Source organism: Pongo abelii, chromosome 21, assembly GCF_028885655.2.
Source record: "Pongo abelii isolate AG06213 chromosome 21, NHGRI_mPonAbe1-v2.0_pri, whole genome shotgun sequence".
Taxonomy (NCBI): domain Eukaryota; kingdom Metazoa; phylum Chordata; class Mammalia; order Primates; family Hominidae; genus Pongo; species Pongo abelii.
Window position 1 is genome coordinate 4,021,767 of NC_072006.2, and position 26,621 is coordinate 4,048,387.

The 26,621-nt window shown below is 39.4% G+C and overlaps 1 protein-coding gene across 16 annotated transcripts in view; it reads left to right on the forward strand.

The window, feature by feature from the left end:
• The window catches only part of PLCB4 (phospholipase C beta 4), a 411,667-nt gene extending 402,476 nt beyond the window's left edge, over positions 1 to 9,191 (forward strand). For 13 of the 16 annotated variants that reach the window (XM_054541571.2, XM_063720669.1, XM_063720672.1 and 10 more), the window contains 2 exons: positions 2,716 to 2,752; positions 4,921 to 9,189. In XM_054541571.2, coding sequence (XP_054397546.2) covers positions 2,716 to 2,752; positions 4,921 to 5,009 — 126 coding nt within the window. In that variant the 3' untranslated portion in view covers positions 5,010 to 9,189. Of the gene's footprint in view, positions 1 to 2,715; positions 2,753 to 4,920 lie in introns of all 16 variants that reach the window. The other 3 variants (XM_054541585.2, XM_054541584.2, XM_063720670.1) reach the window with 2 other exon arrangements.
• Positions 9,192 to 26,621: the final 17,430 nt, after the last annotated feature.

The following is a 26,621-nucleotide window of genomic DNA, read 5'->3' on the forward strand; positions in this document are numbered from 1 at the left end:
AGGAGATCGAGACCATCCTGGCCAACATGGTGAAGCCCCGTCTCTACTAAAAATACAAAAATTAGCTGGGCCTGGTGGCATGCACCTGTAGTCCCAGCTACTCAGTAAGCTGAAGCAGGAAAATCACTTGAACCCGGGAGGCGGAGGTTGCAGGGAGCCGAGATCACACCGCTGCACTCCAGCCTGAGCGACAGAGTGACCCCATCTCAAAAAAAAAAAAAAAAAAAAAAAGGAGTTACCCAAACACCAAGTGTTTAGTTAGGCCAATGGGCATATACCAGCACCAAGATAAATGTATTTTTCTCTGGTGCATAGTACACGTGGGCACCTTTCCAAATGGGCTACAGCCCATCAGCCTTTTAGTGACCTTTAATTTGATGGAAATCCCTCTAGTTCCTATGACAACAAGACCCTCAGTTATCATTTACATTTCAGAGTCTCTCAGTTCAAATGTTATTCTTTAGGTGTAGTTGGTATAGAAGTTTTTATTCCTAGGTAATTCAATTTAGAAACGGAGAGGTTTTGATGAAATTTGTACTTGTGCCACATTATTCCTTCCTGTTTTCTCCCATCTATAAAACAATCCTATTTAAGGAATACTTTTTTCCAGAGTAAATGACTCCCCTTAAAGAATACTTAAGTAGGAATTATACTAAAAACTATCTTTTGAGAAAGTAAAAAACAAACAAACAAACAAACATAAAATCATTTTTTTGTATGACAATTGGGTAACAGATAAATCTGACTTCTAGTTTCAGATTCTTTACTTTTTGGTGGACAGAAATTTTATTCATCAACATACTTCCTAGTTATGTTTCCCATTTCCTTTTCAGCTAAGGGCTTCTATTCATAAGCAAGTCCACTCCAAGGGGACAATACATGGTTATTGTCCCATAGGTACAATTCATTTGACCAACTCATAAACACATCATGTTCTGGTACAAGTTACCTAGCTTATGTTTTTGCTCTTAAAGCACTTCTCAGAAAGTGCTCCTGGGGGAAATGTGGGAATATGAATAAGGATAAAGCCACCATCTCCAAAGCTTTAGAAGTCACTTCAGTGATTCAACAATGGGTAGGGATAAGGATGCCTTGGAGAAGGTTTTTAAAAATTCTCCCTAGAAGAAGGGCACAGTGAAAGGTAAGGCACAGTTATGTGTTAGTTAACTAAATTAAGAAACTACTTGGAAATTAATTGTGTTGCTTAGCAACAAGTTTGACTAAAGAATGTAAATGTGCTCAGAATTACTCATCACTACAATAGTGGTGTATGCCAGAGCTAGAAAATGCAGTCATCTTGTGTCGCTAGTTTTGGAGCTGAAGTACATAATTTTTAAAAATCACTTTGAGCTTTTATCCTAATACATGGCTGATTCAAGCCACACCAGAGTTCTTGCATTAAACTGCTAGATTAGTGATAGCTGTATTGATTAGATTGTATTGGGAGGGTGCTGGCTTTTTGTTCCAGAAATTCAAATAATGTCTTTTAAGGTCTACCACCCACAGCTGACACTTTGAGTCACAAAAGCTTGGGAAAGCATAGAACATGAAAAGGCTTGAGACCTGATAAAGATTTAATGAGATTCAAGGAAAAGACATTCAAGATATACTGATGCTTCCGGCAAGCAAAGAATTTGGACTTGAGTTTCTGTGTTAAGCTTTGCTTAGAAATATGACCTGTTCAATTGCAAATTCAATCCCAGATCTTTCTAGTATACATTTTTTGGCATTTAAGGGTGAGAAAGCTCTCAATTCACAGTTACTCTGTATGGTACAACACTGTCATGGGCACAGTGCAAAAGATAAAGTGACTTCATTTCTTTCCTCATAAAAAGACAAGGTCTGGAACTATATAGTATAGCTGCCTTCATAACCAGGTAAACATTTCATCAGCAAGAACAGTTCTCTGTCTCCAGACAATGCAAACTTCTACAACAATCTTCTAAATAATTGTTAAATCCCAAGACATTTTTTCTAAGCCAGAGATAAATGTAAACATTCTCCCATGGTATTTCCCTCAAAGGTTTCTTTCTGTTCTCCTGTGACCCTACTCCTAATCGGTGTCCCAAATCTCCCCTTCCAAAGCAAGGCCTGGAATGGATTCAGTCCATTAGCTAAACCAGTGTTGGGGGCACTGGCAGAAACAAACCAGGCGTCAGTATGTTTTGGTCCTGATTCTGGATCCTCACCTTCTAGGTTATTTGTAAGCCACTTTATGTCCTTGCCTACTTGGTCAGCCAACTATTCACTTAACACTCTGAAGGTTGGGGATGTTTTTCCTACTTGAGTTTTTTCATAGACTTCCCAGCTACACAGTATATCTCATCTGTCTTGACATGTACCATTTCAAACATTAACGACTCCATCACTGTCAATTTTCGAGTCTGAAAAATTGATTTTTATCATCAATCCTATCATTTAATAAAGAGAGGTAAAAGGTTTTGCTTAAAGGCCAGGTTCTCCACTTACTGCCACAGAAGAGAGGCACAGTCTGGGGATGACAGGCGTTGGTTGTTTGTTTTGTTTCTTTTTTTTCTGTTGAGATCAACTAGGGGAAAGTTTGTCACTGAGGGGTGTGTACATGTTTTATCCTTAGCTTTTTGCTTTTCTGTATATGGTTTTGCATTCATTTTTCAAATTCACTTCAGTATTCATTTATTTTCTTTGTTTTGTATGTATGACTCAATTTTGACATTACTATTTTTGTACAAACAGCTTTTGAAATCCTGTCATGCAGTGTCCCAAACGCAAGGTAGGACCGAAACTCTGATAAGCAAGACGTTGCTTTCCTTCTCGACTACGTCCATATTCTCTGTGCAGTCTCCATTTATGAGTCACATCTGGTCATAACTAATATCTGAAGGGTTTGGATTTAAAAGCTTGACTATTCCATGCTTGGATTTCTGATATCATATTCATGCCAAAATGCCCAAAGTCTTTAGAGAATTACTTCTGAGGGTATTTGAGCCTGTATTTTCTATTGCAGATCTAGGAAACAGATCATGGTAATAAAGACATAACCAGAACAGTCATGTGCAGCTGTCATTTGGACTGACCAGAGCTAAGACAGGGTCACAGAGTCAGATCACTCACAAATGTTAATATGACTCCAATTAATTTTTAAAGCACCCACTAAAAGTTGGTTGGTGGTTTTTAATGATGGAGCTGTGCTCTGCATGTAGAAACATTACACGATGACTCTTGTCATGCTTTCTGCTAAGTCCCATCTGCCAAAAACCCTAATCACTCCTCATAAGTAAGGTGATCATATAATTTATTGTCCATGCCAGGATAGTTTTGAAAGTGAAAGGCAGCTCTGTTCATAATATCTAGGACTACAGGCATAAACTGGAATTGCCTCAGACAAATGAGAATGAATGGTCACCCAACTCATACAAGAACTTAGCTGTTGGAATAGTGTTGTAATGTCCTATGATTCTTCGTTCTACACCGTGGTCAATACTTTCTTCAGAAGCTAAAGGGGGACAAGCACAGAGAATCATTTGCTACTATTTACTGAACTTGGAAGTATTTAATTTCCAGTGCTGATAATGTTTCACTGTCATCCCTTATGAATACTGTTTGTGTCATAGTTTCATGTTTGTATATTTTTCTCCATTTCTTCATTTCTCTATTAGAGTATTACTATACTTTAGGCATAAAAAATATCTGGGCAGAGGGAACCACCCATCCCAAATTTACACAGAAAGATTTAATTCTTTGGTGTTATTCTATCCATCCTCACCAAAATGAAACTTAACGCCAAAATGTAGAAGTAAGAAGAAGAAGGAAATCACAGTATAGTCTGTGAGTTAAATTAATTTTGTCACAAGAATTCATTTGGAAGATGCTTCTCATATAATCTACAGAGTTGACCAAACCCCCTCCCAGTGACCTTCCATTTAGTTGGAATATCTAAGCAGACATAAATAGTAACATCAGGGCACTTCAGAATCTTCCTCCGATTTATATCTTCATAGGTCCATGTTTCTATTTTCAAATGTCCTTTATTTCAAAGCAGCATGTCACTAAAAAAAGAAATGGGCAATCCTCATTCCTCAAAAGATACGTGCATTGGGTTGGGCAAAAGCATCCAGGCTACCAGTTGAATAATAAAAGTTGAAATGTACTATTTGATTTTTTCCTATGTTTCCAAGCAAGTATTTCTCACCAGACACTGCCCCCATCATATCCCCTTTCCTCTTCTCGAATTAGCTGGTTTTCTTAGTGACAATCTGAACTCGTGAGGTTGAATTCACCATTGCTTACTTCCTGGTAGTCCATAAAAAGTACCCTAGAGAAGTAAGAGCCCACAGGGATGGAGTTTGCCCAATAAGATTCCTGAAAGCCTGCATGTTCCTGTAACATTCCATTTACAGAAGACTCCAGCCAATCCAATGTAATATGCTCTCACCTGAACTTCTCTATCAATTATATTTTCAGGGAATCACTTTTAACTAAATTTCAGGCTATTTAGGAAATAAGTTATACATAAGCAATACTTATTCTAAATGTGATAAAATTATCTACACACAGTCAAAGCAACGTGCCAATGTGTAGAAACTAAATCAAACAGTTTGTGGTATAGTCTAAAGATAAAGCAAGCGGTCTACCCTCTTCTCAAGTGGTTCTCCTGGCACTGTGTAAACCAGTCCCCAAAATGTAATGTGTATAAAAACTTCCTGGAAATCTTGTTAAAATGAAGATTTTAACTGATTCAATAGATCTGGGGTACACTCCAAGATTCTACGTTTCTAAGAAGGTCCCAGGCAATGCTGATGCTTCTTGTACATGGACCATATTTTGAGTAGCAAGGATGTGGTGACAGGATCATATTTATGGAAGAAGAGAGGCCAGGGTTGTTAAGTGCCTTCAGATAAGGATTTCAACACATGTAAGGCCATGTTTCTGATGTTATAGGCGAAGGAGATGCAGCAGATGGTGAAATTGGAAGCCGAGATGGACCGCAGACCAGCAACAGTAGTATGAAACTCCAAAATGCAAACTGAAGCAGCAAACCCACAAAGCATCAAAAGATTCACTCACAAACTTCTGAACACAAACTCCACGAATGAAAGCTGTTTATTTTGTTTCCTTTATGTGTAAACAAGATGATATCTGAAACCAGAGAGACTTGGAATGTCTGACTGACTTCTATTTAACAGCTTGAGTATTGCATTTCCTTGGCCAAACAAAAGTAGCTACAAATCCACAAAAATTTACTATTCCAGTAAGGCAGAGTTCAACCATTGCTAATACAACTTAAACATGTTTGCTATAAAATACCATCACAAGTAAATGAGCTTGGTGTTAACAACTCTCCTTTGTGATGCCTTAGGACATGTTTGAACTGCAGCAAAAAACAAAAACAAAAACAAAAAACAGTGCATTGGCAATTTCATAGCAAGTGCATGCACTAGGAAAAGAAAACTCTGTCTACAAATTTATTAGCAGAAGTGATGGTCTGCTAGACAAATAATTTTGCAAAATTTTTCTACATCTAAGTTACCTCATCAGTAAGTGCCATGTCTCTACCATGCCATCAGAGGCTAATTTCCTGTAAAAGTTGTGGAAATTGTTAGAACAATAGAAAAATAGAGCAGTGTATGTGTGCCAAAACTCATCATTACTCAAAGGAGAACTGTGTTAGGCACATTTAAGAAAGTTTACATCTGACATTGCTTTATAGGAATGGTTTCTGCAGATTCCAGATATTACAATTCACACCATAAAGATTGTGAAGTGGTTATTGGCAAATGTTTGTAAATGTGACCATGTATAAAGTATTTATACTCTAATTCACACTGTTAGAGAGCAAAATCATCTAAGTATTGCCACATGACAAGATTAGTAAACAGGAATACTAGAACTATGTTTGCATGATACACAAGCACCAATAAAGACTAATCCATACACAGTTAACCTAATGCCAAATAAATACTGGTTAAATAAATGTATGGCACAGAATATAATTTGACTATCAAGACTTTTAGCATAATGAAGAACTCTCTCTCTATATATATGTGTATATGAATTATGTGGGCATTCTTGATACTTCAAGTTCTAGTTTGAAAAAAATACATAACTAATTTAATTTTACACAAAAATATTTATGCAGATTTTCAGAATTTCATATCAGGAAATGACCTTTTTATGTCTGTTAAATATCAAAACAATTTGCTACAGTGTTAATCTGCATGGTCTTTAAGCCTGCTGTAGTTGAGTTGCAGACAGTGCATGAAAAAGTATTCCGCTGGGAATTGAGCCATGCCACCAAAGCCAAGAGGAGCGCATGGAAACCCGGTAGTCTAGAACTAATCAGATTACTGATTTTAGGGCACAGCACCAAATGAATTGTTGTATATGCTTGTAAAAATTGATTCTGTGTGTTCCTCTGAACAAAGCGGAGAAAATGATGATACCATCAATATTGAAATTAAACTTCCAACTTCTCTAATAAAAAATTAAAACACGCATAACACTCGTCAGAGTATTTGCTCCCAAGACACATTCTAGCAAGTGTTTTGCCTTTTTCATATATGTGATATCATCGTTATTTTCAAAGGGGGCTTATTAATACCCTCAGCATGTTTTTCACCCAAATGATGCAAAACATGCAGATTCTAGTTGACTTCAGATGTAATAGACTTGTTTTTCTCCTATTTGTGATTTGAAGTGGATTCTGTAAAAATATCTCTTGTTCTTAGTTTCCTTATCTGTAAAACAGTGGAGTTAGACTACATATCTTTTGACACTAACATCTCATGAAAAATTATGGTTAGTAAAATGTCACCACATTTGGATTGCCAATTTTCAAAGATTCTGAGTGGCTTCTCATCATCAAATCAAATCAAATCCAAGAGCTCAAGTATGCTCACCATTCTGTAACACTTGACCGAATTCATCACTTGCCTCCTCTTGTTTCTGCTTTGGAGAGGTACTACTAGTTTTTCCATTTTTCTTATTTCTTCTCTGGCTTTTCATCCTCCTAGGCTACCATAAGCATTTATATTTTCCAGTTTTTTGTGGAACCAGTTTTTTTTCTTTAATCCAGGTTACTTTTAGTATTTGAGACATCATACCATTCATCCATTGTAGCAAGATTAAAATGTACACACAACTGAAATGTGCAACAAAAGCATGTGTTACCTGCTATTGTAAGTTCATATTGCACTCAAACCTTGCATTATCCCTTATTATGAAGAAAAATTAATAGCCAATTAAAGTAACTCAGTGTCTTCCAGTTTTTTTTTTTTTTTAAACATTTTCAGGGACATGTTTAGTTACTTGAGAGTCAAATCCCCTGTTAGAGATCCCTCCCCATTCAGGAGATCTTGCTTTTTTCCCCAGATGGCATCTGGGTGTGAGGGAAGCTCATGTGTCCACCTGGCAATTGGTAGGAGCATCTGGTTTCCCCATTGTTGGACAGGTCCTAACTGCACTCTACTGTAGCTTTGCAAAGTGGGCCTTTCCACCCCAGTGGTTCAAAGTCCCTGCTCAGCCAAGTCCTCATTCTGGTATCAGTTTATTCCAGCATTCTTCTGGGATATGCAGAAACTTCCAGGTCTTTGGGGGCTGTGCAGGAACCAAAGATGCTGTCTCAGGTCCATCCATCAAAACACTCCTTTGGTCATTTGTCAGCTACTAGGGCCATGTAGTTTCAATACCACAGAGGCTTCTAAATGCAGGAGGCTTGAAATGTTCCAGAGCAATGCCCCAAAAAGCAAGAAGCAAGCAAGCTTTATACTTCCCCAAGATTATCTGGGTTTCTACTACATCTTGCTTCTCCCACCATCAGAACTTTTTGTTCTGATTTGGGAGCCAGGGCACTTGAGTCTCAATTCTTACCTTTATTCTTTCTTTCAGCCTAGAAAAGATATTCAACTCCCATTCCTGACTGATGGAATACCCATACAGTACTATACTTCTCTTTTCCTAAGTGGGTTGGATAAAACCCACTTCACACTTTAGGAGGATAAAAGACTTCATGGAAAAAGAGCCAGGTTATCAAGACAGGGAAACACATCAGAAAGTACCATCTTTCATCAAATTGAAGGCATTATTGATTATAGCATATACCATTATTTTATATACCACACAGAATGAAACACACTGCCAATTAAACTATGATACCCCATCCAGTGATTGTCAAGGCACATCCCAATTTCAGAGATGTTAAAATGTGAAAAATACATACATCTTGGAATCCATGAAATATGTAGTATTCCAAAAATAGTATACAAACTCCTCAACCCTAAGCCTTAAAGAGGAGAGGAAATTTTAAAGATAGGACACAAGAGAATCATTTTATCACAAAACTGAAACTAAGGAGCCATTCTGCAACTGAGTTTCAAATTTAGCAATGAGCTTCCTGGAAAGCAATTCAAAAAGGGGAAGAAATCTATCTTTTACCATCTTTATTTGAAGAATCTTGTTTCCTTTAGCTGTTTCTTTCAATCACATGCCTTTGATTTCTACTTCTTTGCATTTAATTCTCAAGTCTATAATTCTAGCCTTTACCTTTCTTTCCTGAAGCTCTGACTCTACCTCTCAGATTGTCAAATAGGCGGCCATGTGCACATTGTATGTGATTAATTAAAAAAAAATAGAGACTCTTTCTCCGTCTGTCCTCCCAACATATTTTAATAGTCCATAACCAGTGCTAAACCTTGTGGCCATCTTTTTCTGCTCCATCTCATTTCCTCCAGCACCCAATCTGTTCATAAAACTTATGAATTCTGTCCTGTCTTGGAAACTTTCTTCTCCTTCCTTATAACTCAGCGTTCAGAATTCTAAACTTGCTGTTCAATTTCTTTGCCCTCCAAATCCCTTTTAGACAGAGATTAATCTTCCCCAATGACACCTGCAATCATATTACCATTCTGCTTGTAAATGCAGAATTCCTGTCTACTACCTAAAGAATAATGTTGAAATTAGTGATAACAGCATTCATTTTCTGCCCCCAACATGCCTACTCATTTTAGTCAATATGAATTTATCACTATTCTTTGTTCACATACACATAGTACACATCTTTTCTAGCCACATTACATAATAATGTTCTATTAAATCTTGAAAAGCAACTTCCAAAAATGCCATTTCCTAAAAGTTCTCTCATTCTCCCAAGCAAGAAGTAACCTGCCCTTTTTCATTTATCCATTTATACTTTAAAAGCTATTTAAGCATAAGAATTTTCCACCAGTTCTGACTAATTTCTTTTCAGGCTTTGTTCAGTTGCTCTTCAAAGAAGAGGTAGTCACTAGCTATCGAATGACTAAGTTATTTTCTATGAAGTAAAATAACCATCTGTGTAGCCTCTTGGGCAGAAAATGCCTTTGAAAACTTATTGAAAACCTAAAAGAAGCTTTTTTGCAAAGTGTCTTTTCAATTCCAAGAAAAACAATTTTTCTCAATACTTATTGTTAGCATACTTTTAAAACACTGCAACGATCACAGTGGTCATCAGGGATCTAACAGTGTGGATCCTCAACATTAAGAGATTATGGAGAGTGAAGAAGGAATACCCCTATTATTTTATTGCTGAGGTTATCTTAGGGATGCGTCGTTCAAAACTCTAAATAGCTTCTCCTTCATCATCACTTGTGCAAATCTAACAGAAGGCCACACGTTTCTACAACTTTTCTTTGATGCTTGGCATTGAACAGAATCTCAAGCACACATTTTAATTGCATCTTTAATATCATAATAAATCTGGGTGGTACCTCCGGGATGAATATTTATGAGCCATCTTCTTTAATAATATTTTGTGGAAAACGTTCTGCTCCATAGGTTAGAATAATGAAAAAATATTAGGCTGGTAGGGAGAGTAGGGAGATGGTTAAAATAGCAGCATCATTGCTTTTACATTAAAAAATTGGTATCTACACTGTACTTATCGTGATAAATGATGCTGTGCCTTTTCCACTCCTTTCCCCTCCTAGCATTACCTTTTTGGAAGTTCAGGGTAAGGGCCAATTTCTGAAGTACTTCCTCCTGGAAATTTTTGAGTGTCCAGCACAATAAAATTAGGAAAAATTCCCAATGAATGCCAATTTAATATTGTATACCTAATCACTTGCACCAAGACTCAATAGCTTTAGATGAATCAGAATGTACCAAAAACAAAACAGATAGAAAAAGGATTTGACCATCTGTCATTTCGGAACTTTTATATCATATAATGCGAATGAGGAAATGTTATACTGATCCATCAAAATTGTTTACCCTTTTCAAGCAATTCATGGATTTTCTCAAAATTCACATGCAGCTTTTAACACTTCTATCTTTTGTTTTTCCTTAGAAAAATCTTGGTATTTTGTTAGGGTGTGGTATTTGTTATAGCACAGCATATTGAACCCTACAGACTGTACCCCTGTATTATGAATTCACTTCTACTACATCAAGTAGCCATATAAATGGTTATATTAGACATTTCTTCAGCATTGAACTAACTTTATTTGTTCATGGATTAAATATTTATTGGAAAACCACTCTTATCCTCTCTACCCTTGTAATCCAGTCCCAACTCATTCTGCTCACCACACAACAGCCAGTAAGTAGAGAGACAAGGAGTTGGAACAAGGAAGGTGACTTTAGTTCAAAGAGCCAGAAAACTGAGAAGATGGTGGACTAGTGTTCTAAAGTACCATCTTTGGTCAGTACTCATTTCAGACTCTTTATGTTAAGGGCGGTGGGAAGAGGAGGAGCTGGGATCAAGAGGTGACCGACAACTGCAGACATTTGGGTGCCAACAAGGGTCTGAGGAGGTTGGAAACTTCTTTGTCTTTGGCCAAGTTACAATGTTCCTATAAATCTTTAACAAAACATAGTTGCTTACATACTTCCTCCTTAATCCCAGAGTACAAATACAAAATTGCTATTTTTGTATTTTATCTGTGTGCCCAAATTAGCCTAGCCTATGTGCAGGAACAGGAAAAGGCCCCTTAAACAAAAATGGGGTCAGTTATGTTAGTTCTTTTAGTGTTTCACTGTTACACACTTCCAATTTTTTCTTTTCTTTCTTTTTTTTTTTTTTTTTTGAGATAGAGTGACTCTTTCGCCCAGGCTGGAGTGCAGTGGCACCGTGTCGGCTCACTGCAACCTCCGCCTCCTGGGTTCAAGTGATTCTCCTGACTCAACCTCCTGAGTAGCTAGGATTACAGGCACGCACCACCATGCCTGGCTAATTTTTGTATTTTTAGTGGAGATGGGGTTTCACCATGTTGACCGGGCTGGTCTCAAACTCCTGACCTCAGGCAATCCACCTGCCTTGGCCTCCCAAAGTGCTGGGATTACAGGCATGAGCCACCGTATCCAGCCCTTCAACTTGTTTTTTTTTTTTTTTTTTTTACCAGTAATGCACTCTATTTTAAAAACTTATCAACAATTTTAGCTTTAGGCCATATTCATATGGTAGATGGGTGGCATTAATGGCCCCAATTTTTTATGCACAAAATTATTTAGAACAGTGTATAAAATTACCCTGAGGCTATGTGTATACAGTGTAATGACACATAAATATATTTTGTGTTTGGACTTGGATCCCATCCCCAAGATATCTTATTATGTATATGCAGATATTCCAAAATCTAAAGACAATCTGAAATCTGAAACACTTCTGGTCCCAAGCATTTTGGATAAGGAACACTCAAGCTGTAGCAGCAAACTGGACACGAGTGGAGGCATATTTTTGTTTCTTCACTTTGAGTCTCTGACTCTGCCGTGAGAGCACATGAGAAGGCTGGCCTGCTGGCGGGTATGGGCGACTTGTAGAGAGTTGAGTTATCTCGTTCATTTTACCAGCTGACAATAGATGTGTGAGCCTGCAGCTGAGATCAGCCACGCCTTTCCCAGAGCAGTGGGAACACCCAGCCAACTCATAACCACATGAGAAATAGGAAATTGATGTTGATTTGAGCCACTGAATTTTGGGATTTTTTGTTATGTGGCCATAACTAACTGATACAGCCAAGCCCTGGGAACAGGAAGATGATAAAACAGTCTCATTTCAAAGTCCCAGAGACTGCAGCTTTCAAAAGCCACTGGAATCACCTATAGGCGGGGAACATGGTTTTCTCAGGGAGTGATTCCAGCTGCTAAGCTTCATGTTTGATGTCTCAGGTTTCTTTTTATTTGTAACCTTCTGAGGGTCTGCTCTTCACTTCCTCTAACCTGGACTGCTGATGCTTTCAACTAACTTTGTCATTTGACAAACACCTCCTCCTCCTCGTCCTCCTCCTCCTTCTTCTTCTTCCTCCTCCTACTCCTTCTTCTTCTTTCTTCTTCGACTTTCTCCCTCACCCTCCCTGTTTTTTCATTTTTTTGGTTTGCTTTTAAACCTTCTTTTTCCTTTGGGCTCCCTGGTTACTCAAATGACATCCTGCCACAGTCTTGGATGCTAATATTAAGTAGCTGCTTTCGGACTGGTCTGTTTGAGTTATGGGTCCTAAAATTGCAGATAAATGGGGAATTACTTTACCACATTACTTTGTCCAATGCATAAAATATGGGACACAGACTTTTTAAATGCAATAGTCTAGCAATGGAAATATATGGTATTGAGTAGCTACACTGATTTTAAAGAAAAATTCTTAAAAGAAAAATATAAGAGCATATATTAGATATTAATAAGAGGAATGTATTTAAATATACTTAGAATAATTTAAAAGTATATTATGCTAAATAATATATGCTGAAATAAAATTCAGCAAAGTAAAAATATTTTCTAAGGCTTGGAAATCTATTAAGCTAAACATCTGCCAATCTTATGTCCCAGCAATTACACTCTAAGAGAAATGAGTGTAAGCCAGGCATGGTGATACACACCTGCAGTCCAAGCTACTTGGGAGGCTGAGGATATAATTTAAGGCTATACCTCATCTTTAATCCCAGAGTACAGAGTAGTGTTCTATGATCGCACCCAAGAATAGCCACCACACTCCAGCATGCAATACATAATGAGACCCCATCTTAAAAAAAGAAGAAGAAAAAAGAAAAAAAGAAGTGAGTGTATGGTGTATGTGTTCATCAAAAAGCATGTTCTTTATTCATAATAATAAAAAGCTAGAAACAAATCAGATGTGTACCAATAGGAGGATGCATTGATGAAATTTAGTATATTCACACAATAGAACACATGAAAGTACTTACCTTGTGATTCCACATACATGAAGATCAAGGAAAGGCAATGCTAATCTTGAAGGAGGTCAGAGTAGTGGTCCTCTCTGAAAAAACCTTCCAGGATAATGGTGATGGTCTATGCAAGTGGTTCTCGAAGTGTGTATCAAGGATCCCTTGGCAAGCCATTGTGTCCCCCAAGAGACTGTCAGAGGGTCTGTATAGTCCTCTTGTTTCCAAATCCATCTCTGTGGGAGGCCAGATTTCTTCATAGACTGCAGTGAAAATGACATATCACAACAGACCGAATGAAGAAAAAGACATTAGAACTCAGATGACTTCTGTAAAGCCATACGTTAAAGAGATCTGCAACAATGTAAAACAATGCCACTCGTCTCACCAACTTTTAGAAAATGTAGTTATGTTTCACAGAAAGTGTTATTGTAATAGTACAATATTGGTTATATATTAACAAGTGACAGTTTTGTTATTTTTATTGAATTGAGAAATATTTTGAAATTCGTGTTTCAAATTTTTAATATAGTAATGTTTACAGATATAATTCACATAAACAAACTCTTGAGTTTTTTAAAAATATCAAGAGTATTAAGGAATCCCTGAGGCCAAAGATTTTGAGAACTGCAGGTCTATAACTTACGCTGGGTGGAGGTTACATGGGTGTTTATACAGGTAAACATTGATTAGGGAATCAGGGAATAAGGGAATACACCTAAGATTTATGTCTTCTGTTGCATGTATAAATCTCAATTAAACCCATGTTTTAAAAATACAGCAATAGATATATGCTCATGGTATAAAGAGAATGGGGGGGAAATAAAATATAATTTAGTATACAAAAATACATATACACATTCAGAAGATCAATAGGGATGATGCCAAAATAACAAAGTTTGCTTCTGAAGCCTGTTGCTTAGTGGAAACCATCGAAGAGGCACAATTACTTAGAAGAGTTTTGAGCATAAAATTAATTCAGCAGGCTTTGCTGCTCCACAAGGAAACTATTCTACTCCTCTCAAAAGCCTGTGCTGAGTGAGGGAGGCAGAGTTGGATGTGGAATAGACTCTCTTTATTCTTCCCTTCTAGCATTTTCCGTGCCAACTCTCCAAGTTCACAACAGAAAATGATTTGAACCAATACAAGAGTAACTTAAGAGAGAGCCTCTCACAAGGGACAGGAAATGACACACCCAGGAAAAAGAGCAGAAATATCCACTTAGGAAAGGTGGCAGCTGTCAGATTAAAGAGAACCCAGATGATAAATTTGGCATAAATTCTCCCAAGGGGGTCTGCAGTAACGTTAAATGATAATGCAAAGCAAAATGGAAATGGGTACAACTGGGATCAGGTGAGATAGATGAAACTTTCTACTTGTAGAAGTCAGTGTGGCAATTAACAGTCTAATTTGGGATCCCACTGACTACAGCTTAGATCCTAACTCCACTATTCACTAACTGTAGACTTCAGGCATCCTACTTAATGCCACGGAATTGGAGCCTTCCATGTGTAGAATGGATGTAATGCCACCTACCTCATGGTGCTGCTGTGAGAATCAAGTTAGCTTTTGAATCATTTAATACATACAGTTCCAGGCATATCCTAAGTGTTCAAAGAGTGGTATTTTGAGGATCATTTATGGCTGTGTTTACATTTTTAGCTGAGAACTCCTCTTCATCTTAATACATAATCTATAGAAACTCTTTTAGGAATTTTAAAATAATATCATGTCATTATTTTTGCATGATATATAAAGGTATGATTTTAAATATTGGAAAAATGTATTAGATTGATATACTTTTAATAATTGGTTAGCAAAGTTCATTTCAATAAGATGTTTAATAGAGTAATATTCATTAGATACCTCTGGAGAGACAAATTGCAACTTTTTCAGTATACCAAGCTTTAAAGGAAGATAACACATTTTATTTATTCATTTATCAGTTAATAGATATTTGGGTTGTTTCTGATTTGGGGCTATTATGAATAATGTTGCTATGAACATTCACATAAAAGTTTTTGTGTGGATGTATGTTTTCTTTTCTCTTGGGTATATACCTAGGAGTAGAATTGCTGGGTCACATGGTAACTCTACATTTAACTCTTTGAAGAGCTGCTGGACTGTCTCCCAAAGTGGCTGCATCATTTCACACCTCCACCAGTAGTGTATGAAGATTCTGATTTCTCTACACCTTTGTCAATACTTATTACCTTTTTTATTATAGTCATCCTAGTGTGTGTGTCATTGGTATCTTATTATGGTTTTGACTTTCATTTCCCTGATCCTTATTGGTAATAAGCATCTTTTCATGTGCCTATTGGCAAGTTGTATATCTTTTTTTGTAGAAATATATATTTCAGAACTTTTGCTCATTTTTAAATTGTGTTGTCTTTTTATTATTGAGTTGTAGGAGTTCTTTACACATTTTAGAAACTAGTCCTTTTTCAGATATATAATTTGCAAAATTTTTCTCTCATTCTGTGAGTTGTCTTTTCACCTTCTTCATGGTGTCTTTTGAAACATAAAAGTTTAAATTTTGATGAAGTTCAATTTGTCTATTTTTCTCTTTTGTTGCTTGTGCCCTTGGTGTCATATTTAAGAAACCATTGCTTCATCCACGGTCACTAAGATTTATGCCTACTTTCTTTTAAGAGTTTTATAGTTTTATCTCTTACATATAGGTCTTTGATCCATTATGAATTCTTTTTATATATACTGTAAGGGTGAACTCCATTCTTTTGTATATGGATAGCTGGCTGTCCCAGAACCATTTGTTTTTGTTTTTGTTTTTACATAAGTTCTAGAGATCTACCGAGCCTTTATTGAAAAAACTTTTTCTCAATCGAATTGTCTTGGCATCCTTGAAAATATCAATGGATTATAAATGTGGAGGTAAACTCACTGTTAAACTCCCATCGTGTCCATTGGCATTGCTCAAGATGTGGATGACCTTCACCTGGCCAAATCCCATGTGTCTCTTCTATATGCTCATCAAAACCTCTCTGCAATGTTTGACACGGTCAACCATTGCCCCATTCTTGAAACACTCGCTTGTCTTTGTCTTCATGACCTCAAACTATATGGAGGCACAAACTTCTCATGCTCCATTCCCACCTTATCTAACAAAATGCTTTCCTTTCTTCCTTTCACGAGAAAAGGTGGATCTCAGGAATCTTTTGTCTATGATGCTTCCATCCCACGACACCCTTCCAAATTCTTCCCTACTCAGAATAGAATGCAGAATTTACGACCCAGACCACATCTGTTAGCCATTAGTTCTAGACTTTTGTCTTTACACACTTATTCTTATCACCCCATGTAGACTACAAGTTCACATTGTATTCCTCTTCTATTACTGCATAACAAATGACCACAAAGTTACTGAAAACCCACTTACTATCTCACAGTTCTGTAGGTCAAAGGTCTGGGCACAGTGTGGCTGGATTCTCTGCTCAGAATCTCACAAGACTAAAGTGAAGCGTCAGCTAGGCTGTGTTCTCATCTGAGGCTCAGGATTCACTTCCAGGTTCAAGTAGTTATTTTCAGAATTCAGTTATTCGCAGTTACATGATTCAAATCCCCACTCCCATGCTGGCTGTTGGTTGATCAAGGGTAGTTCTCAGCTCCTAGAAGCTGCCTAGTTCCTTGTCACAAGGCCGTATATATAGGTCCTCTTTACAACATGACAGCCTACCCATTCAAAGCCAGCAGCAGAATCTCTTTTAGCATTCCTCTTTCAGGAAGGATCTAGCAGTCCCTTTTAAGGACCCACTTGATTAGGTCAGCTCTACCAGGATGATCTCTCTTTTAATTACCTCAAAGTCAACTGGTTTGACTTATTATATCTGCAAAATTAATTGTATCTGCAAAAGTCCCCCAACTATTTCAGGTAATACAACCTAATCAAGGAAGTTAAATTTATCAGATTCACAGTTCTGCCCATGCTTCACGGGAAGGGGTTATTCAGTGTACATGTACAAGGAGGTGAGAGTATTGGGGGCCGTCTTAGATTTCTGCCTAAACACACACACACACTCAAAGCACAGACCTCGAATGTTAAAGTTAAATCTAACACGTTTGTAGCATTTAGTGAACCTCTCATTTAATCTCCATGTTACAGGCAAATGGAGAACCTTACCACCATTGTACAAACGTTGAATCTGAGGTCACAAAGCAACACCATGGAGATGAAAAAACAGAACCCATTTATTCTCCTGTCCCCATATTTCTCTTCTCTATAGAACCACCACGCTGTCATAGAGATCATCACATCCTATACTTAAAAACTATGAACACAAAACCACCTGACATTTTACAATGAACAAAGAGCATTTGTCAAAGGCACAATATCATTTCATTGTCATGGCAACCTATTAGTACAGTTTTTATCATTTCTGCTTCGAATGAGGAAATGAGTGAGTTAGCCCCTCAATATAGCACTTAGCACAGTAAAGAACAAATAATACAGCCTGACCAACATGGTGACACCCCGTCTCTACTTAAAAAAAAAAAACAAAAATTAACGGCTCATGGTGGCAGGCGACTGTAATCCTAGCTACTCAGGAGGCTGAGGCAGGAGAATCGCTTGACCCCGGGAAGTGGAGGTTGCAGTGAGCCAAGATTATGCCATTGCACTCCAGCTTGAGTGACAGAGCGAGACTCCATCTCAAAATAAAATAAAATAAATGAACAAATAAGAAACTCTCTGCTTTTGGTGCTGTTATAAATTAATTTATGGATATCATCAAACAAGGTGCTGTGAGGAAAATGCAAAGAAACATGATCCCTGCACTAGAAGGATTTATTTGTTGATAATACCTCAGGACTTGATAAATCCCATCCACTCCCAACATTAATTAGATTTGGTTTAAAGAATGCCAATCAAAAAGGGAGTTCAGCAGGGTAATAAAATCTAAACAGAACTTTGCTTTTGAAAGTCTAGTCTACGGGTCAGGAAACTATATATTCCACTGGCCAAATCTGGTCTCTCGCCCGTTTTTATATGGTTTATGAGATAAGAATGGGTTTTATGTTTCTGTGGTTGGAAAAATGTTAAAAGAAAAATATTTGGTGATTCATAAAAATTATATGAAATTCAAATTTCAGTGTCCATAAAAAAATTGTATTGGAGCACTGACATGCTCATCCACTTAAATATGACCTCTAGTTGCATTTGCGTTATGACAACAGGGTCAAAGATTTCTAACAAAGACCATATGACCTGCAACGTCTAAAATGTTTGCTCTCTGGCCCTTTGCAAGGAAAGTTTGCCAGCCTTCAGTCTAGCCCACTTACCCTAGAGTAGAGAAGAGGTGAGGGATGGGGTTGCAGAGGCAGAGTGGCAGGAGCCCAACTCTTCAGCTTTGGGGGAGGAGAAGAAACAAAGGCCCCTTGGAGCCCTCAAAGACACAGGGTTTCTGAAGTCCAGGGCCAGGAAGTGGCAGAACCTTAGATGGTTCTGCTGCCTGACTGATTCCAAGCCTTGGTTTCTGCTGCTTTAGGAACCTTTGCAGACAAAGGGAGCTGCCAAGAGTGAAGGCTTCCTTGGACCCGGCACTCTTGCCCTTGCTGGGTTGGACAGGAGACAATGGCTACAGTGACCTCTGGGACTAAGGAGTGGGCACCTCCCCCACTCCCCAGGTGTTTAAAAGCCCTACTGTGATTATGTGGTTCTGAAGAAGAAGACAAATGATGCGGGATGTCACAGTGTGTGTTCTGCAAAAAGCAGAGCCTCGGACAAAAATTTGAGTGCAAGTATTTTATTTGGAGGAGATCCCAGGAAATATAATGAGGGTTTGGGGGATGGAAGTAAAACAATAAAGGAATAATTATGGAGAATGTTACTGCTGTGGGCGATGGGCACAATCCCGCTAGATATTCAGCAGGATGGTGTAGCACACACCTCAGAATTGTCCCACCAGGGTGGAGACAAGGAGTATTTATCCATCAGCATTCTCTTCTCTTTGGATGGGAGTTTTTCTTGAGGGTAGTGACTCCCTAGTAGCTCCAGCCAGCCCCTCATGGGCCAAGCAAGCTCCTGGAGCCAGAGAAACCCTCAGGGAGAGAGCTGCATGTGCCGGAGGCAGGAAGACTTAGGCATGAATGAGATGGTACTAAAGCTATGCGAGGTTAAGGAGACAAGGGAATATGAGTGGGGCACCAAAAGTGTCTACTGCAGTGGGCTCCCCTTCAACTTTGGAGAGTTAGCAGCATTGGGAGAGAACATTCAAAGTAGACTTACTTTGTTTAAAAAAATGATAATTCCAGCTGCTGGAGTGTGCCAGATGTTCATATATGTGCATTAACTTTCCTGTTAGATGGCAGACTCCTCAATGTTATGCAAAAAGACACATCCTGAAGTTTTCTTAGTGGATTATTTGATAAGGAAAAAATATTAAGAGTTATTTGCTTCCTGTTTTCTTTTTCTCTGGCTATCCTCCGGTATGGATGTTATTCTCAATAAATAGAAACAACAACAAAAGTCCTGAATAATCTAAAATAAGGTACTCTTGAATGATCAGAATTAATTACCAAAATCAGTGAGAGCTAACCAGCTCTGGATTACTATTTCCAATCTTACATATTCTAGCCATTAGGACAGAAAACATGAAAGGCACAAATACTGTAATGTGTGCTACATTTTAGTAACAATAAAACCTCTAAAGGCATGACTGCATTGTGGGCTTTATTTAATGATTAACAACAAAAAAAAGGATGGTAGCATTTCCAGTTGAAATTGAATCCAGCCAGCTTTCCAGATTTCAAAGGCTTTACAATGAAAGAAATAGCCCATAAGTGGGTCATAAACAATCTTGTCCATTAATCATCCCAAGTCTAGCAGATATGCATGCCGGTGCCAAGAAAATCATGCGACTCTGTCTCAAAGACAGTGTGCCTTTCTAAATTTTCTTCTTAATGTGAAAGTCTAATATTTGGATTCAGTGATATTTTGCATTTGTATGAGAAAATGGACCCCACTCTAAGAGCAAGGATAAAGCAACACACCCAACCTTCAAGAGGGAAGAAGGATCCTTGGTAATCAGAGTCTCAGGTTTATACATCCAGCAATGACCTCCCTGTTGATGCTCAAATACTCAAAGCTGCCGTTGAAAATATAATGGGCATTTCAAACTTAACTTATTCAAATTAGAATTCCTGGTTTTTTTGCCTGCTCCTTCCCAGCCTCAGGTTAAAACTCTCAGGATTATCTTCGATTAATGGCTTTCGCTTGTCCCTTTGGTATATTGATAAGTATTATCAGCTCTTCCTTCAGCATATTTCCGAAATGGAATCACTTCTTAACACTACTGAGATAACCACCCTGGTTGTAACCAATGTCATCTCTTGCTTTGACCACTCTAACAGCTTCCTGGTTTCATTTGCATCCACTCTTGAGCTCATGCAATCCTCTCTGCACACAGTAGAAGAGTGATCTTCTTGAAGTATAAATCAGACTGATTGTGCAGCTCATCTGCTTAAAATCCCCTAATACTTCCCTCTACACTAAAAATAAAGGCCAAACTCCTTTCCTGAGCCTATAAACTTTCATGTGATTCTGCCCATTATCCCAGTTATCTATTGTTGCATAACAAACTATCCCAAAACTGAGTGCTTGAAGCAACAACAATTCATTATTTCTCATGGTGCTCTAGGTTGGCTGGCCTCAGCTGGCTAGTTCTTCTGCTCCACTTGGTATTGACTGGGGTCGCTTGTATGGCTGTGTTTTGTTGGGAACCCAGCTGGGGCTGAAATGTCCAACATGGTTTTCCTGACACATCTGGTGCCCCAGTTGGGATGTCTGCCTGGGCTGCTCGCTCCCTCTCACATATCTCTCCACATTTAGTGGTCAAGTTCAAATTTCTTTACCTGGACGCTGAATCTCAAGAGAACAACAAAGGAAGCTGCCAGAATCAATTATTAAAGCCTAGGCCATGACATTCCATTGGTCTATGCCATTGGTCAAATTAAGTCATAAGGTCAGCCCAGACTCAAACGGGAGGGAAGACAGGCCCACCTCTTGATTGGAAGAAGGATATTAATATACAAGAATGGGAGAGATTTTGGACAGGCACTTTGGAAATAACCTTCCATACCTACCTGCCTCTCCAATCTAGTTTCTTATCAATCTACCCCAGTCACACTGTGCATCTTTCTCATTCCAAAAGGTGCTGAGATAGCAAGTACTAGTGTTCCCCACAGTGTCTTTCCACCCATCATCTTCCAGAATAGAACTGAATCTCAGCTAGGTTCATGGCTTCCCAGAGTAAATACTACATTTCCTAGGCTCCCTTGAAGCCAGGTATGAACATATGACCATATGATTCCATTCTGAGCAATGGAACATCAGGAGAAGTGTCCAGTGGAAGCCTTGGCGAACCTTCCTTAGAATACAGCAGTGGCCTCTTCATTGACCTCTTCCTCCTGTGCCCTGTGCTCTTCTATGCTGGTTGGACCTACGGGGACATGGAGAATGAATGTCTTGCCACGCTGAAGAAGCCTCAGTCTCTGAGCCCACATGATGGCCAACCAGCCCTGGAACAATGATCCCAGGATGTTTCTTTGAAGGAAATAGACTGCTAACGTGTTTAAGCTACAGTTAGAAGGTGTTTTTCATCTTTCACAGCCACTTAATCCTTACTGCTGGGCATTTGCAATGGAGGGAACAGCAAGAGCAAAGGGTCAGGGGCTGGAGAGCATCCAGAATGGGAGCAGAGCCAAGGGGCTGAGTGATTGCAGAAGAGGCAAGGGTGGCCAAATCATGTAAAGCCTGGTAGGTCTGGCTTTTCCATCTGGATGAAATGGGAAACAATTACAGAGTTTCGAGGAAGGCATGACAAAGCTTTACCTACACTGTAGAATCACTCTTGATCCCATGTGTGGAACTGGCCATGGCAGCACCATGGCAGAAGCAGAGGCTGATTAGGAGATACTTATCTAGATGAGAGAGAGTAGTGGCATAGACCAGGGAGAAGGCAACGAAGATGGTGAGGAGTGGTCAGATCATGTGTCTAGTTTGAAGGGAGAGATGCCAGGATTTGCTGATAGATTGGATGGGATGAAGGCTATGATGGAATGGGAGGAGTCAGTGTTGGTCTAGAAAGTTTTGGTCTGAGTAACTCCCAGCTACTTGGGAGGATTGCTTAAGCCCAGTAGTTCAAGGTTACAATGAGCTATGACCATGTGACTGCACTCCAGCCTGGGTGACAGAGCAAGACGCTGTCTCTAAAAGAGCCCTTTGCTCTTGCTGCTCCTCCACTGGAAATGCCCAGCAGTAAGGATTAAGTGGCTGTGAAAGATGAAAAACACCTTCTAACTATAGCTTAAACATGTTAGCATTCTATTTCCTTCAAAGAATCTGGGATCATTGTTCCAGGGCTGGTTGGCCATCCTGTGGGCTCAGAGACTGAGGCTTCTTCAGCCTGGCAAGACATTCATTCTCCATGTCCCCATAGGTCCATTGTAGTTAGCGGCACCTAACTTTAATGGAGTAGGTTGAGAAGGAGCAGGGGTTTTTTTGCAAGGGTGAGACATTAAGAGTTTGGCTTTGCACATTGTATTAGCCAGAGTTCTGGAGAAACAGAACCAATAGAATGTGGAAAGAGAAAGAGAGAGGTTTATTTTAAGAAACTGGCTCACACAGTTATGGAAGCTGGCAATTTCAAAATCGGCAGGAAAGCAGTAGGCTGGAGACCCACGGAAGAGTTGACTTTACAGCTTGAGTCTGAAGGCAGCCTGGAGAAGATTCCCCACTTTCTCAGAGGACCTCAATCTTTTCTCTTACAGTTTTCAATTGATTGGATAAGGCCAACCCATACTACGGAGGGTAATCTGCTTTATTCAAAATCTACTGATTTAAATGTTAATCATATCTCATACCTTCACAGCAATATCGAAGCTGGTGTTTGACCAAACCTCTAGCACCATAACCTACCCAAGCTGACAGATAAAATTAACCATTAAGGCTGGGCAGAGCAGCTCACACCTGTAATCCCAGTGCTCTGGGAGGCTGAGGCAGGAGGATCTCTTGAGCTCAGGAGTTTCGAGACCAGTCTGGGCAACACAGTAAGATCCTGTCTATAAATTATTTTTAAGGTTGCATTTAACTGGTTGTGGTGGTGTGTGTCTGTAGACCCAGCTACTTGTGAGGATTGCCTAAGCCCAGTAGCTCAAGGTTACAGTGAGCTATGACCATATGTCTGCACTCCAGCCTGAGTGTCAGAGCAAGACCCTGTCTCTAAAAAGAAAAATCCCCATTGTGGACATGTTTAGTTATAAATGGCTTTATATAACCCAGTAGAGATGTTGAGTAGGCATTTGGGAAACATTTGAGATCATGAACATATGCATTTTGTTTAAAGAAACAAGACTGAATGATACAGTCAACTGAGTGAGTGTAGAACATAGAATCTTCCAGATCCTCCCACTTTTTTTTTCTGTATTCTGACCGTCCTGTGACCTGGCCAGCTGCATGTTTAATCCCTGAAGCCTTAAATTCAAGCTGGGGCCTTGAACATTTCCACGCACTGATAAACTTGTTTGCATTGTTGCCCAAAACTCTAAAAGATCAAACATGTTGTTAAACACATAGAAGCTAGCCCCTGCCCTGAGCCAAATTCCTTAAACTTCCAGATAAACTTCATAAACCAACCCCCTCACTGGAGACATACCTGGGTAAAACATCTCTTGTATCACTGTCCCTCACAAGGAAGCTGCAGCACCCTCTCTATATAAATTCATCTAAGAAACTCGTTGGACAATCAGCCTGGTGTTTAGTGCTTCTTTGGAACCCCCACTGGCCCCATCTCACTCTGAGGCAGTCCTTTGTGGGAACTCTCCTGCCACCACTTTTGCGGCAACTCTAGCTGCAGATTCAGCCAGAAGGAACAGTAGGAAGAGACAAGAAGACGTTTGAGGATTGGCATTTCAGTCTTAAGAGTTAGCACAAGCCAGGCATGGTGGCTCACAACTGTAATCCTAGCACTTTGGGAAGCCAAGGTGGGAGGATCGCTTGAGTCCAGGAGTTTGAGATCAGTCTGGCCAACAAGGAAGAACCTGTATCTACAAAAATAAAACAAAACAAAAAACTACTAGCCAGGTGTGGTGGCACATGCCTGTACTCCCCACTACTTGGGAGGCTGAGATGGGAGGATCACTTGAGCCTGTGAGGGGAAGGCTGCAGTGAGCTGTAATTGCACCATTGCACTCCAGCTTGGGTAACAGAGAAAGCCCTGTCTCAAAAAAAAAAAAAAAAAGTAATCACAAGCGAGGAAGAGTCACCAAGGGAACTGCGAGGAAACCAGTGACTCATGAGAAATGCAAGAGTGAACTGTTCTGGAAGCCAATGAGCAAAGGGCCTTGATAAGGAAATAATCAACTGTGTCAAATTTGGCTAAGTCAAGTATGACCTGAGAATTTATCATTAAATTTGGCATCTTGGAAACCTGAAAAACCTCATGTATCAGTTTAGGTTGAACCCATGGAGAAGCAAAACCAGTAGAAGGTATCTGTTAAGAAATTTACTGCATGGAACTGGCTTATGTGATTATGGGGGAATAAGTGGATAAGTCCAAATTCCATAGACATTAGGAAGGACAGGCTGGGACTCTCAGGCTTCTTTTCACAGGCAGATTGTTTTTTTCTCCAGAGAATCCTCAGCTCCGCTCTTAAGAACTTCAACTGATTGGATGAGGTCCATCAGATTATCTAAAATATCTCCCTTGCTTAAAGTCAATTGATAATAGACTTTAATAACAGCTGCAAAATATCTTCACAGCAGCACCTAAATTATTGTTTGAATAAAATTTCCTAACCAAGTGGACACATCAAAGACCATCACACCTCAACAAGACCAATTTGGGTGGGTCCCAATTGAAGTGGGCTCAAGAGAATGGGAAGAAAACATGGAGATAGTGCTTGTAGACAGTCATTTCAAAGAGCCATGCTATGAAAAGAAGCAGAGAAATGAATCGGTGACTGGAAGGTAAATGGATCATGGGTTAAATGGCTGAGGTAGAATTTAAGAGAAGACCATTAGTGGGGAAGAGCTTGAAGGACTGGAATTGGTGAGATTAGAAAGCCACAGCTATGGATACTGAAACCACCAAGAGGAGAAAGAGGAGGAGGAGCATTACAGAGAGTGATCTTGAGTCGATAGCTAACATATTCAGAGAATGAGGCGTCACCCATTGTTGGGATGGGAGTAACAGTCTACGGTTGCATGAGAAAGAGTAGTGGAGTTACAGTCTGATAACATCAGATATGAAGCTGAGAGAGAAGGGGCTGTCTTGGGGGGAAAAATAAGACAGTAGTCTGGGAAAACAACAATGAAGATTAAAGGAGACACACACCCTTCAGATCCAGTGGCACTAAAGTTTGGGAGGTACAGCTCCCTCTTGAAAGGGCTGCACAGAAAGCAGTGTCCCTTCATAGAATATCCTGATCTGAGTTAGAGCAAGCAAGGAGGGGGTATTTGTAGAGAAGAAGTTGCAGATTTCAGGAATTTTGCTGATGACTGTTCATGAATTCCAGAAGATAAGTGGGGTGGGAGATGACATTCTTATGGGGGGTTTCAGAGCTGTATAAGGAGGAGCTGAGGGCCTGGGCTCATGGAGGTCCCTGACACAGTAGGGAAAAGGGACACAGGAGAATAGTCTGGATAGTTTCCAGATGGTGGTAGTGACACTGTGGATGCTGAGGAGCAGACAGGGGCAGGGAAAGTCTTGGCAACAGCACAATGAGTTCTAGGCCCTATTTTCCCTTTTACTAATGGGGATATAAAAGCTGGGAGTAGGGGAGTTGTATCCCAGCACTTAATCTTCCAGGCCTCAGTTTCCTCATGGAAACAGTAATCTAAGAGTTGGGATACAATGGAGATATTGTTCTTTAAAGGAGTCTGGTGTAGACAAAAGTTAGTGTATTCGTTCTCTTTCAGTCTTAAAAAACAAGGGGACATCTTGGACACAAGGAAAAGTGTTTGCTTTCCCCAGACTTAGGAAGCTATAGAAAAAATTCCTGCACTCTATTTATTGCACATGATAATGAGGAAGTGAAAAGCCCTTTGCTGCCCTCCTACCCTCGTGGTCTCCATGCCTCATCTGAGCATATGCACCAAGGCTGAGTGTATAGCAGCACTCTTGCTGAGATGACTGATTCCCTCCTCCAGGCTTCCCCCAGGCCAGCAGTTCCTAAAGTGTGGTCCTTGGACCTGCAGTATCAGAGTCACCTGGGAACCTATTAGAAATGCAAGTTCTCTTGCTGCACTACAGTCCTATGGAATCAGAATCTCTGGGGAAGGAGCCCAACAATGTGCTTTAACAAGCCCTGCAGGCGATTCTGATACTTGTTCAAGGTTAAGAATCACTGCTTTAGACACAACACACATTTTGGTCAGACAGAATAGCCTCCAGTTTTCCTGGTTTTTCATACTCTTTTATATCCCTGGACTTTGATGCTTGAAAATCCTCCCCTGCGGTGGATCTGCCTCCCACACC